The sequence below is a fragment of the Malus sylvestris genome, chromosome 8 (genome assembly GCF_916048215.2).
Source record: "Malus sylvestris chromosome 8, drMalSylv7.2, whole genome shotgun sequence".
NCBI classification, from domain to species: Eukaryota; Viridiplantae; Streptophyta; class Magnoliopsida; order Rosales; family Rosaceae; genus Malus; species Malus sylvestris.
In genome coordinates this window covers 3423048-3436368 of record NC_062267.1, presented here as the reverse complement: position 1 = coordinate 3436368, position 13321 = coordinate 3423048, and the positions used below count along the sequence as shown (strand labels likewise).

General features: G+C 38.6%; 2 protein-coding genes and 1 long non-coding RNA gene across 5 annotated transcripts; 2 read left to right on the top strand and 1 right to left on the bottom strand.

Annotated features, from left to right (window-relative positions):
• Nucleotides 1–203: 203 nt before the first annotated feature.
• LOC126631749 (putative disease resistance protein RGA3) lies at nt 204–12213 on the bottom strand. 3 transcript variants are annotated; one of them, XR_007626448.1, is made up of 4 exons: nt 10458–12213; nt 1445–2360; nt 1294–1359; nt 204–868 (listed from the first exon to the last, which is right to left on the bottom strand). XR_007626448.1 is itself a non-coding variant. In XM_050301886.1 (3 exons), the coding sequence occupies exons 1-3, from the start codon at nt 12211–12213 to the stop codon at nt 796–798; spliced, it is 2745 nt and encodes a 914-aa protein (XP_050157843.1). In that variant the 3' UTR covers nt 204–795. The 3 variants fall into 3 exon arrangements, 2 of the variants coding, with proteins under 2 accessions (XP_050157843.1, XP_050157844.1); XM_050301886.1 differs by lacking the exon at nt 1294–1359; XM_050301887.1 differs by lacking the exon at nt 1294–1359 and having other exon boundaries at nt 843–868; nt 1413–2360.
• Nucleotides 3217–12573, top strand: LOC126631768 (uncharacterized). The gene is made up of 2 exons (XR_007626451.1): nt 3217–3800; nt 12126–12573. It is a non-coding gene; the product is annotated as an uncharacterized LOC126631768 (long non-coding RNA).
• Nucleotides 7281–8378, top strand: LOC126631765 (E3 ubiquitin-protein ligase AIP2-like). The gene is made up of 2 exons (XM_050301903.1): nt 7281–7920; nt 8036–8378. Exons 1-2 carry the CDS (start codon nt 7780–7782, stop codon nt 8183–8185), a joined length of 291 nt encoding a protein of 96 aa, XP_050157860.1. The 5' UTR covers nt 7281–7779; the 3' UTR covers nt 8186–8378.
• Nucleotides 12574–13321: the final 748 nt, after the last annotated feature.

Here is a 13321-nt window from a genome sequence, read left to right as displayed (position 1 = left end):
GGACTTTCTCTAACCCATATTTTGGGCACAAAACAACCATATTATCTAATGAGTCTACAAGAATCTTGAGTTAACATGAATGAAAACCAAACAAATTCAGATAAAATGACGTAAAAAGAAAGAAAGAAAAAAACTAAAAGCATAGAAAAAAAAGAAAAAAGAAAAAAAAAGGGAAGCACAAACAACTTGCTACATGTCCTAACTTGTTGGTAATCTTATGCTTCACATTAATATTTGAGTGTATTGAATTACATGAAACCAACCCCTCCACTTATCCTACCTGCCGGGCAACACAGGCAAGTAATCACATGAAAAACAAACGACGTTGATAAAGGTGTCCGGAAAGACAGTTGGAATCTGAGACGGCGCTCAGACGATCCCATGCCCACCTTCGTCTCCCAACGGTGACCTCCTCGCCAACCCAAACTCCACAAAATATAAGAAAAATCCGAAACCATACAAACCGATTTAACCCGAATCTGAAAATGGAAGTCAAATTCAAAGACGAAAAGAAATTGAATTTTTGGTTTTTTAGGATATTTGTTTGACGTGAGGCTCTCCGAGGGTCCCGCCTGCGAGCAAACAGGTGGTGGCCAATCTTCCGGTGATCATGATCACGGAGGAAGTGTTGAAGAAGCTCGGAGAGGACGCAGATTGCTGCATTTGTAACGAAAACTTGGTTGTCAATGACAAAATGCAGGAGTTTCCCTGCAAGCACTTTCATCCTCCTTGCCTAAAGCCATGGCTGGTAATTCGATTTTTTCAACATTTGCTGTATTGCTTAGGTGAAGACAATCAAAACTTGTTGGGAAGCTTCGGTAGTGGTATGTTGATGGTCCACATCACGCTTTTAGGTTCTACAGAATCCCTGAAACGATAGGTAAATTACCTATTCAGCAACATCTCTATGACATTGTCCTAGAATTAAATTTTCCTAAGAAACAACCAAATAATGTATATTAAAGCCAAACAACAAACCTCATGAGAAACCTGAAGGTGACCTCAACTGACGCTCTTTATTTGGCTCGCCTCTGCTCAAGTCTAACTATTTTCTACGAAAACTTGAGCAACTAAGATAACAAAATTATGCGCCGTACAAATTTGATATCGAATTTGGTACTTACGTATGAATAGTTACTAAAAAGTGCTTCATAAATCAGTAAGATGAATGCACGCTAAGTTTCCTAGATGGTTTATTGATATCATAACTTTCACTCAGTCGTCCAGCAGATAAATTAGAAATGAGTAGCTAAAGTTAAATAATCCTTGAAATATATAAAGAAAGAAAATCACCTTTTAAAAGAAGATTAATATTTATGCTTAGCTCGCGAGTCTCCAGTTGATCCACATTACTGATACCTTTGAAGAAGAAAAATAAGAAAATTAAACAAATATGATGATAGCTTACATACATGTGTAAATAAGATAGATAGAGCTCAACTACCAGTATGTTGAGATTTTGATGTTTGGGATGTGAGAAATCTCGGGCCACTCCTCTCCACTGCTTTGTTCACATTGCTTTGAAAGCATGGGACAAGCCTTAATGATAAGATCCTGCAGTGGTGTTTTGCAGAGGAAGTCTGGCAGTGTTTTTATGCCTTTACAGTAACTAATTTCTAAAGAGGAAAGACATGGCATGATTGAAATTTCAGAATCCTCTTTGTTCCACCCTTCCACGCCTACTTCCCACTCCTCCAACGTTGACATGAAACAAATTTCGAATTCTTTCAACTTTGGAAAAAATGAGGTGGATGATGATGATGATGTCAACGACGTTTCATCTGAGTCAACTATTCCCAAAAATTCACCACCAATCTTTTCCACCTTCTCCATACCATACATAGTCAGCTTTTCAAGGTGGGGCAATTTCCCAAGAGGAGGCAAAAACTTGCATTCACTCCATCTAGATAGACTAATGATTCTTAAGTTGTGCAAAGACATCATCCAACTGGGGCAGGTGGCGCCTGAATGATAGGAAATGCATATGGATTCCAGATTTTCATGCGGTCGTAAAGCATTCAGTATTTCTATTGTGCTTCTCGTCTGCTTGTACAAGACATCCTTAGAATCAATTCCAAGATGAAATAATTGCTTCAAGTCCCACAACTGCGCCTTCTCAAGCTCCCTCTCATCTTTCACATTCCCCTTCAATTTTATTGTGAGTCTACCCTGGAGGCTAAAGACTCTCAGATCTGCCAGTTGTAATGCTCTGTCCTCATCCTCACCATAAACCACAACAAACCCATCTACTGTTTTCAAACTTTTTTTTAATCTCCGAATCCCTTTCGGCAAGTACTCCAGCTTATCACAGCCCAAAACATCAAGGTACTTTAAGCTAATCAACTTTCCCATGTTATCAGGTAGTTTTTCAAGTGACCAGCAACTAAGGAGGCGCATGGTATACAAATTGTACAACTCACAGATACTGTCCGGCAATCTCTTAAAACCATGATTCCATGACAAATCAATGTGCCTCAAATGTATCAATTCACAAATTTCCTTAGGGACTTCACTTATGCCACTGTAACTCAAATTTAATGTCCTAAGATATTTCAATTGTAGAATAAAGTTTGAGTCTATCATAGCAATAGATGTATCAAACCTCGAATATGAGATTTTTGTGAGTGAACGCAGATTTTTGCAATTGTAATATGCATTCGAAGGTGGGAGTGGCTCACCAGGTTTCAGTCTTACGGTCAAATGGCGAACCTTTTCACCCAAAGCCTCTATTTCACTGTCAACATCCTCAACGTCGGTGATCAAACATTCGTTCTTGGTGAGAGATTGCACAAATTCATGAACAATATCATGCATTTTGCAACCTATAATTTTACAACTAACACTATCTTTCTCCAAATCTTGAAAAAAAGACCGTGCTACTAAGTTATCAAAAAATGTTTGACCAACTTCTCCCTCATCTTTATTTCCTTTTGAATTAAGATAATCTTGTGCCATCCAAAGATTAATCAATTCATCCCTCTTAAACTTATAATTTTTAGGAAAACAAGCACAATACAAAAGACAACATTTGATTGCTGAGGCCAAGTCATAATAACTTAGAAAAAGTGGTTGAAAAACTTCTTGCTCCACCTCCTCTTGATCCCATATTTTACTATTCAAGACATCTAGCCATTCCCTCATTGTTTTCTTATTATACATGAGACCACCTAAAGCCTTTGCAGCGAGAGGTAAACCCTTGCATTTCTTCACAATATCCTTACTAATATCTTCAAACGCCGTATCTACTTTTATATCAGCAAACGCCATATAATTGAATATTGATAAACAATATTCTTCACTCAACTCTCCCAAATTGATCATGTCACTTCTTGCTCTCATCATATCAACAACATCATGTTGTCTTGTGGTCACCAATATTCTACTGCCATGAGCACCACTTTGAATTAGTGATGCCCTTAATTTTTCCCATTTTTACAATCGTGGGTCCACACCAAGGAGAAACCTTATGCCCTCGATGGATATTGACATGTGGTGCAAGACATGATCCAACTCATTTGAACTTTGGGCATCATCACCGCTTATAGCTTTGGCAATCTTAATCTCATCAAAAAGATCTGAGACACAAACCCACACTCTCTTTTCAAAATAGGCTTTAACCTTGTCATCATTATAAAAAAGTTGGGCTAGAGTTGTTTTTCCCATTCCTCCCATCCCTAGAATAGGGATGATAAGGAGCCCCCTCCGATCACTCAACAACTTTGTTATCAAAATGTCTTTTTCCTTATCTCGACCAAATACCTCTGACACGACGACAAAAGACGAAGTCTTCTGCCGTTCAGGTAATTCTTGAATGCCTCTTTCTATGGGTTGAAACCCATACCTTTTTCTTTGCTCATCAATCACACTTAACTTATCGTTCAAATCTTTTATCTTACTCGCAATTTTACTACGAAAACAAAAGCAGCTAGGGGAAACAGAGAGAGTTACCTTCTTCTTCTCAGGAACAGGAGCTTTTTCACCTTCTCGTTCTTGCTTCTCAACCCGTTGTCTCAGCATGTCAGTGTTCCACTCGTCCAGCACGTCCACCATCTGGAAAGATATGTCTTTGAGCTAATCTAACCAGATCCTCACGCTGGCCTCCTTGACTTGCCTTTGTTCCGCATCTTCGAGAATGGCTTGAATAGCTCTGAGATTGCCTGCAAATTCTTCAACATCTTTCTTAGCATCCAAAACAAATTTCACCTCTCCGTTAACGTACTCGTAAACTGTTGAAGTCAGCTGATCCAGTAGCATGGAGATGATCCCGTCAGCCATTTTTTCAGCCTCTGTAATCTGTTGACAGTGGAAAAAGAAATGAAGAAGAAGAAATGCAGAATGGTTTGTGGCGTTGGCTCTCTTCTATCCAAGCTTATATGATTATTCCAAGTCAATCATATAAATGGGATGGAAACAAACAGAATAGTTCAAACTGATTTGTGATGTTTGGCGTGTGGACGTGTGGTTTGAATCAATTTGGCTTGGTTGCCAGATATTCATTAGCATTATGGAAGAATACGTACAAGAGAGGATGGGGTGCACCACTGAAAGGGACCTCAATAAAAACATTGTTGGGGATTTGAACACAATCAAAGGAGAAAAGAACTCTACACGCCAAAATTACATAGTATGACTATCCTTTACAAGGAGATCTACAATCATGTAAGCTCCTCAAACCAAACTACGTCTATGCGAAATGCAGCTAGCTTCCCTGTTCACATGATTGTATTTGACCTGTTGAAAAATGGCCATGAAGGATCGTTAAGCGCAGGTCCAAGCAATGAGGAGTCAGCAGAGGAATGCTTTGAGGAATCACTTTCCAATGCCTGCAACTTCTCATGGCTTAGGTGAAGATGATCTGTCGGGAAGCTTCAGTAGTGGTATGTTGATGGTCGACATCATGCTTTTAGCTTCTACAGAATCCCTGAAACAATAGGTAAGTTACCGATTCAGCAACATCTCTATGACATTGTCCTAGAATTAAATTTTCTTAAGAAACAACCAAATAATGTATATTAAAGCCAAACAACAAACCTCATGAGAAACCTGAAGGTGGCCTCAACTGACGCTCTTTCATTTGGCTTGCCTCTGCTCAAGTCTTACTATTTTCTGCGAAAACTGAGCAACTAAGATAAGAAAATTATGCACCGTGCAAATTTGATATTGAATTTGGTACGTACGTATGAATAGTTACTAAAAAGTGCTTCATAAATTAGTAAGATGAATGCACGATAAGTTTCTTAAATGATTTATTAATAAGGAAAACTAACGAAAAGTAAAATAAAACTTCACTTTTAATGAAAAGCCTTTTTTAAATGTATAGTGAATAGTACCAGGAAAATGTATAAATGTAGTTTTTCTTTAAAGGTGAACAGTACCGTGAGTGTTTTGTTAAAACTCCCTTATTAATATCATAACTTTCACTCAGTCGTCCCGTAGAGAAATTAGAAATGAGTAGCTGAATTTAAATAATCCTTGAAATACATAAAGAAAGAAAATTACCTTTTAAAAGAAGATTAATATGTATGCCTAGCTCGCGAGTCACCGGTGGATCCACATTACTCGTACCTATGAAGAAGAAAAATAAGAAAATTAAACAAATATGATGACAGCATACATAAATGTGTAAATAAGATAAAGCTCAATTACTAGGATTATGATGAGATTTTGATGTTTGGGATGTGAGAAATCTTGGGCCACTCCTCTCCATTGCCATGTTTACAGCTCTCTGAAAGACTCGGACAATCATCAATGATAAGATCCTGCAGTGGTGTTTTGCAGAGGAAGTCTGGCAGTGTTTTCAGGAGACAACATTTTTCAATTTCTAAGGAAGAAATGCATGGCATGATTGAAATTTCAGAATCCTCTTTGTTCCACCCTTCCACGCCTACTTCCCACTCTTCCAACGTTGACATCCAGCAGATGAAGAGTTGTTTCAACTTTGGAAAAAATGAGGATGATGATGATTTCAGTGACGTTTCATCTTCGTTGACTATTCCCAAAAATTCACCACCAATCTTTTCCACCTTGTACATAAAAGAGAGAGACAGCTTTTCAAGGTAGGGCAATTTCACAAGAGGGGGCAAAAACTTGCATTCACTCCATCCAAATAGAAAGATGATTCTTAAGTTGTGCAAAGACATCATCCGATTGGGGCAGGTGGTGCCTGAATGACAAGAAATGTTTAAGGATTCCAGATTCTCGTGCGGTCGTAAAGCATTCAGTATTTCTATTGTGCTTCTTGTCTGCTTGTACAAGACATCCCCAGAAATAATTCTGAGATGAAAGAGTTTCTTCAGGTCCCACAACTGTGCCTTCTCAAGCTCCCTCTCATCTTTCACATTCCCCTTCAAATTTATGCCGAGTCTGCCCTCAAGGTTTGACAAGCAATATTTGAGAAATTCATTCGGTTTGAGAAGCAATATTTGTGTGCTTTGCTAAGGCCAATGCTATAATAGCATACAACAATAGACCGGCAACAGAGGCCGTGCCTTACTTTGAGCAGGTAACCGATCTGTATGCCCTGCTTCATAGAGTACATTAACGTTTAGGAAATATTGTTGTAAAACTTTATTTCGTTTTAAAGTTTTAATGCTTTTGCTTTTGTAAATTGTGTATTCCATAAAAAATTGTTTCCATATTTGATGGAATCCACAATTTTGCATAAAAAATAAATTGGAAAAGCATCCTGACACACAATGCTTATTAGATATTGGTTGAAAAGCACTTTATCCGAGCGCTGGACTTGATAGCATATATGTCTCTTTGTAGACATTTTTCACGTCCATGGATACATGTGGCTGTGAGTTGACATTTGGCCAGATTTGTCTTTGGAGCTCTGTGCTAGAAAGTTGTCAAGTCTGCCACCAGTCGACTTGAGCGGTCGGAAAATACTTTGAGATATGCACTCGTCTCTCCTTGTCGAAATACAATCCAGGGCTACGAGCGGTCATATTCGTTCTCATGATTCCTTGGACTAGCTTAACAAAAATGAAAATCAAACAAATTCAGATAAAATAACGTGAAAGAAAGAAAAGAAAAAAAAAACTAAATGCAAAAATAATAATAGCAAAAAAAAAGACAAAAAAAACTGAAGCACAAACAACTTGCTACATGTCCTAACTTTTTGGTGATCTTACGCTTCACATTAATTTTTGACTGTCAAACATTGAATAAGATGAAACCAACCCCACCGCTTATCCTATCCTACCCCCCAGGCAACTCAGGCAAGTGACCACGTGTAAAACAAACGACGTTGATAAAGGTGTCGTTTATGAAGTAATGAGAAGGCGTGAGAACGCAGTGACGTGGAAAGTTAGAATCTGAGACGGCACGCAGACGATCCGATTCCCACCTTCGTCCCTCCTCGCCAAGCCAAAGTCCACAAAATATATGAAAAATCCGAAAAGATACAAACCGATTTAACCGGAATCTGAAAATGGAAGTCAAATTCAAAGACGAAAAGAAATTGGAGCAGCGATTGGAATTGAATTTTTGATTTTTTTAGGATATTTGTTTGAGGGGCATTGGACGGTGGACCGGGAGCCGCCGCAGCCGCAGTGTCTGTTGCAGCCGAATCTACTGACGGCGGCCATGGCGGCGGGGTCCTCATCTGAGTCGGGTCCCGGAGTCGAATAGAACTCGGAAAGCGCGGTGAATCTGCTTCAGTCGCTCATTGACAACCTCGACAGCGTTTTACAGCCGGGGATTTTGGATGACGTGAGGGGGGCTCCGAGGGTCCCGCCTGCGAGCAAACAGGTGGTGGCCAATCTTCCGGTGATCATGATCGCGGAGGAAGTGTTGAAGGAGCTCGGAGAGGACGCAGATTGCTGCATTTGTAAGGAAAACTTGGTTGTCAATGACAAAATGCAGGAGTTGCCCTGCAAGTACGCTTTTCATCCTCCTTCCCTAAAGCCATGGCTGGTAATTCGATTTTTTCAACATTTGCTGTCTTGCTAATGTATCTCATTGGTTGTCTTCAATTCGAATTTTAAGTGGCTGACTGACTGGGGTTTTTGGGTTGTTTTGATTGTGGCAGGATGAGCACAATTCTTGTCCGATATGCCGGGATGAGCTGCAGACGGATGATCATGTGTACGAGAACTGGAAGGAGAGGGAGAAGGAGGCCGAAGAAGACAGAAAAGGAGCTGCGAATGCGATTCGAGGTGGTGAATACATGTATGTTTAATGTTTAGATGATGGCATTTGCTTCAACAATTGTCAAATTTGCAGCTTCATTAATAAATTCTTATTCAGTCCATCACATTAAGCATGTCTATGAGTGTGTTTTGATGTGAGCCTGTTTTGAAGTGCTTTTAGAATTGCTAAAAGTGCTTTCGGACAACTAAAACTGCTTTAATTGCATCTGTTGTTGTGAGCTATTTGTTGAGTGTCTTTGCTTGGAACTGAAGACTTGGATGTTCTATTTCAACTGAAATACTGGCCTTTTTCTTTAGACAAGGCCAAGGTGGTAGAGAGCTAACCATTTATTCCAGGTTCACGGCTTTTATTCCAGGTCGCCCAACTATACTTTACACCGAACTTCGTCTTAATAGTGGTTAATTCGTGTACTTGCGAACATTTTTCTTTTGTTGGAAAGAAGTATGATATTCATTAGCATTATGGAAGAATACGTACAAGAGAGGATGGGGTGCACCACTGAAAGGGACCTCAGTACAAACATTGTCGGGGATTTCAACCCAATCGAAGGAGAAAAGAACTCTACACACCAAAATTACATAGTATGACTATCCTTTACAACGAGATATAAAAATCATGCAAGCTCCTCAAACCAAACTACGTCTATGCGAAATGCAGTTAGCTTCCCTGGTCACATGATTGTATTTGACCCGTTGAAAAATGGCCATGAAGGATCATTAAGCGCAGGTCCAAGCAATGAGGAGTCAGCAGAGGAATGCTTTGAGGAATCACTTTCCAATGCCTGCAACTTCTCATGGCTTAGGTGAAGATGGTCAAAATTTGTGGGGAAGCTTCAGTAGTGGTATTTTGATGGTCGACATCACGCTTTTAGGTTCTACAGAATCCCTGAAACAATAGGTAAATTACCTACTCAGTAACATTCTATGACGTTGTCCTAGAATTAAATTTTCCTAAGAAACAACCAAATAATGTATATTAAAGGCAAACAACAAACCTCATGAGAAACCTGAAGGTGACCTGACCTCAACTGACGCTCTTTAACTTGGCTCACCTCTACTCAAGTCTTATTATTTTATGCGAAAACTTGAGCAACTAAGATAACAAAATTATGCGCAATGCAAATTTGATATCGAATTTCGTACATACGTATGAATAGTTACTAAAAAGTGCTTCATAAATCAGTAAGATGAATATTAGAAATGAGTAGCTAAAGTTAAATAATCCTTGAAATATATAAAGAAAGAAAATTACCTTTTAAAAGAAGATTAATATGTATGCCTAGCTCGCGGGTCACCAGTTGATCTTTGAAGAAGAAAAATAAGAAAATTAAACAAATATGATGATAGCTTACATACATGTGTAAATAAGATAGATAGAGCTCAATTACCAGGATTGTGAGATTTTAATGTTTGGAATGTGAGAAATCTTGGGCCACTCCTCTCCATTGCTTTGCTCATATCGCTCTGAAAGCATGGGACAATCCTTAATGATAAGATCATGCAATGGTGTTTTGCAGAGGAAGTCTGGCAGTGTTTTTATGTAGTCGCAATCACTAATTTGTAGAGAGGAAAGACATGGCATGATTGAAATTTCAGAATCCTCCTTGTTCCACCCTTCCACGCCTACTTCCCACTCCTCCAATGCTGCCATGAAACAAATTTCGAATTCTTTCAACTTTGGAAAAAATGAGGTGGATGATGATGATTTCAATGACGTTTCATCTGAGTCAACTATTCCCAAAAATTCACCACCAATCTTTTCCACCTTCTTCATTTCCGACACAGTCAGCTTTTCAAGGTAGGGCAATTTTCCAAAAGGAGGCAAAAACTTGGTTTCACTCCATTCAGATAGATAGATGAATATTAAGTTATGCAAAGACATCATCCAATTGGGGCAGGTGGTGCCTGAATGATAGCAAATGTATAAGGATTCCAGATTTTCTTGCGGTCGTAGCCCATTCAGTATTTCTACAGTGCTTCTTATCTGCTTGTATTGAACATCCTTAGAATCAATTTGGAGATGAATGACTTTCTTCATGTCACACAGTTGTGCTTTCTCAAGCTCTCTCTCATCTTTCACATTCCCCTTCAATTTTATGATGAGATTGCCCTCAAGGTTCAAGACTCTCAGATCTCCCACTTGTAATGCTGCTCTGTCCTCATCCTCACCACAAACCACAACACACTGATCAAGTCTTTTCAATTTTTTTAATCTCCGAATCCCTTTTGGCAAGTATTCCAGCTTATCACAGCCCAAAACATCAAGGTACTTCAAGCTAATCAACTTTCCCATGTTATCAGGTAGTTTTTCAAGTGACCAGCAACAAACGAGGCGCATGGTATACAAATTGTACAACTCACAGATACTGTCCGGCAATATCTTCAAATCATCATTCCATGACAAATCAATATGCCTCAAATGTATCAATTCACCAATTTCCTTTGGGACTTCACTTATGCCACTGCCACTCAAAGTTAATGTCCTAAGACATTTCAATTGTAGAATAAAATTTGAGTCTATTTTAGAAATGGATGAGCCAAAATATGAGTTTGAGATTTTTGTGAGTGAACGTAGGTTTTTGCAATTGTAATATGCATTAGAAGGTGGAAGTGGCTCCCCATGTTCCAACCATGAGGTTAAGGTCAAATGACGAACCTTTTCACCCAAAGCCTCTATTTCATTGTCAACACCCTCATCGTCGATGACCAAACATTCGTTCTTGGTGAGAGATTGCACAAAGTCATGAACAATATCATGCATTTTGCAACCTATAATTTTACCACTAACACTATCTTTCTCCAAATCTTGAAAAAAAGACCGTGCTACTAAGTTATCAAAAAATGCTTCACCAACTTTTCCCTCATCTTTATTTCCTTTAGAATTAAGATAATCTTGTGCCATCCAAAGATTAATCAACTCATACATCCCAAACTCATGATCTTTAGGAAAATTAGCACAATACAAAAGACAACATTTGACTGCTGGGGCCAAATCATAATAACTTAGTAAAAGTGGTTGAAAAACTTTTTGCTCCACATCTTCTCTATCCCATATCTTACTATTCAAGACATCTAGCCATTCCCTTTGCGTTTTCTTATTGTACATGAGACTACTTAAAGCTTTTGCAGCGAGAGGTAAACCCTTGCATTTCTTCACAATATCCTTACTAATGTCTTCAAACGCCTTGGACTCTTCTACTTTTGTATCATCAAACGCCATGAGATTGAAGATTGATAAACAATATTCTTCGCTCAACTCTCCCAAATTGATCATTTCAGTTTTTGCTCTCATCATATCAACGACCTCATGCTTTCGTGTGGTCACCAATATTTTACTACCATGAGCACCACTTTGGATTAGCGGTGCCCTTAATTTTTCCCACTTTTCACGGTCGGGGGTCCACACATCATCTAGGACAAGGAGAAACCTTTTGCCCTCGATGGATGTTGACATACGTTGCAAGACATGATCCAACTCATTTGAGCTTTGGGCACCATCACCGCTTATAGCTTTGGCAATCTTAATCTCATCAAAAGGATCTGAAACACAAACCCACACTCTCTTTTCAAAATAGGCTTTAACCTTATCATCATTATAAACTAGTTGGGCTAGAGTTGTTTTCCCCATTCCTCCCATCCCTAGAATAGGGATGATAAGGAGCCCTCTCCGATCTTCTCCACCATCACTCAACAACTTTGTTATCAGAATGTCTTTTTCCTTATCTCGACCAAATACCTCTGACACGACGACAAAAGACGAAGTCTTCTGTCGTTCAGGTAATTCTTGAATGCTTCTTTCTATGTGTTGAAACCCATACCTTCTTCTTTGCTCATCAATCACACTTAACTTATCGTTCAAATCTTTTATCTTACTTGCAATGTTTCTGCGAAAAATCACCTCTTTGGCTTTGCGAAAACAAAAGCAGCTAGGGGAGACAGAGAGAGTTGCCTTATTCTTCTTCTTCTCAGGAACATGAGCATTTTCACCTTCTCGTTCTTGCTTCTCAACCTGTTGTCTCAGCATGTCAGTGTTCCACTCGTCCAGCACGTCCACCATCTAGAAGGATATGTCTTTGAGCCGATCCAACCAGATCCTCACGCTGGCGTCCTTGACTTGCCTTTGCTCCGCATCTTCGAGAACAGCTTGAATAGCTATGAGATTGCCAGCAAATTCGTCAACATCTTTCTTGGCGTCCAAAACAAGTTTCACCTCTTCGTCAACGTACTCGTAAACTGTTGAAGCCAGCCGATCCAATAGCATGGAAATGATCTCGTCAGCCATTTTTTTCAGCGTTCGCAATCTGTTGGTAGTAGAAAAAGAAATGAAGAAGAAGAAATGCAGAATGTTTTGTAGCGTTGCCTCTCTTGTATCCAGCTTATATGATTATTCCAAGTCAATCAAGTCAATTAAAGTAAAGTGAGTGGTTAGTGTGCTGTCATATTCGAGAGATTTTTCAGTGTGATCGGTACACGGATGGTACACCATATGTCATTATACAATTGATGAGATATATATGCTAAAAAGTTAATAACTTAAAAAATAAAATTTCCTACCACTTCTATTAAAACACGTGATGTACCACTTATATTCTCGTCACAACTAAAAATTTTCCGTGCACTCTATAGAAATAAAGTAATCATGTGACAAGAAAAGGAGAAAAAATCATCAAGCCTTCATTACCCTACCATTTATAAACGACAAGCGTTCAATTATTCCTTGGTAATTTGTATTCAAACACTAGTTTTTTGGAACAGGGATTCTCTTTGAATTTTTTTTATAGGGATCCTACGGATTCTTACATCATAATCATTTATTATACATTGTGTGATTAGTTTTCATTACTTATTATTTTTAATTAATTTTAAATTAAAATATTCAAAATAATTTTTATGATAATTGATGGCACAAAAACTCCATGACTTGGGAATTCTTCTCAGATTAGCCGATGTTTTTACGAAACCATTAGGCAAGAAAACGTTCTCGGTGATGTTACGTAAGTTGAGAGTTCTTAACATTCGTTCTCCAACTTGAGAGGGTGTTAGAAAGTTACAAATGATTAGATAGGAAACTTATATATGATTGATTCTGCATGAGAGCTGTTAGATCCACTATACCATCATATAAACTTATACCATCATATAAACTTATACACTATTTTTAGTTT

Excerpts from the sequence above, each read along its gene's own strand:
- LOC126631749 (XM_050301886.1), bottom strand. The coding sequence starts at position 12,213 with ATGGTGGACGTGCTGGACGAGTGGAACACTGACATGCTGAGACAACAG. Across the intron at positions 2,361-10,457 it reads CTGGTCACTTGAAAAACTAC|CTGATAACATGGGAAAGTTG; the intron begins CTGATAACATGG and ends TTGAAAAACTAC. Across the intron at positions 869-1,444 it reads ATCAAAATCTCAACATACTG|GGATTCTGTAGAACCTAAAA; the intron begins GTAGTTGAGCTC and ends CTATCGTTTCAG.
- LOC126631765 (XM_050301903.1), top strand. The coding sequence starts at position 7,780 with ATGATCGCGGAGGAAGTGTTGAAGGAGCTCGGAGAGGACGCAGATTGC. Across the intron at positions 7,921-8,035 it reads CTTCCCTAAAGCCATGGCTG|GATGAGCACAATTCTTGTCC; the intron begins GTAATTCGATTT and ends TGATTGTGGCAG.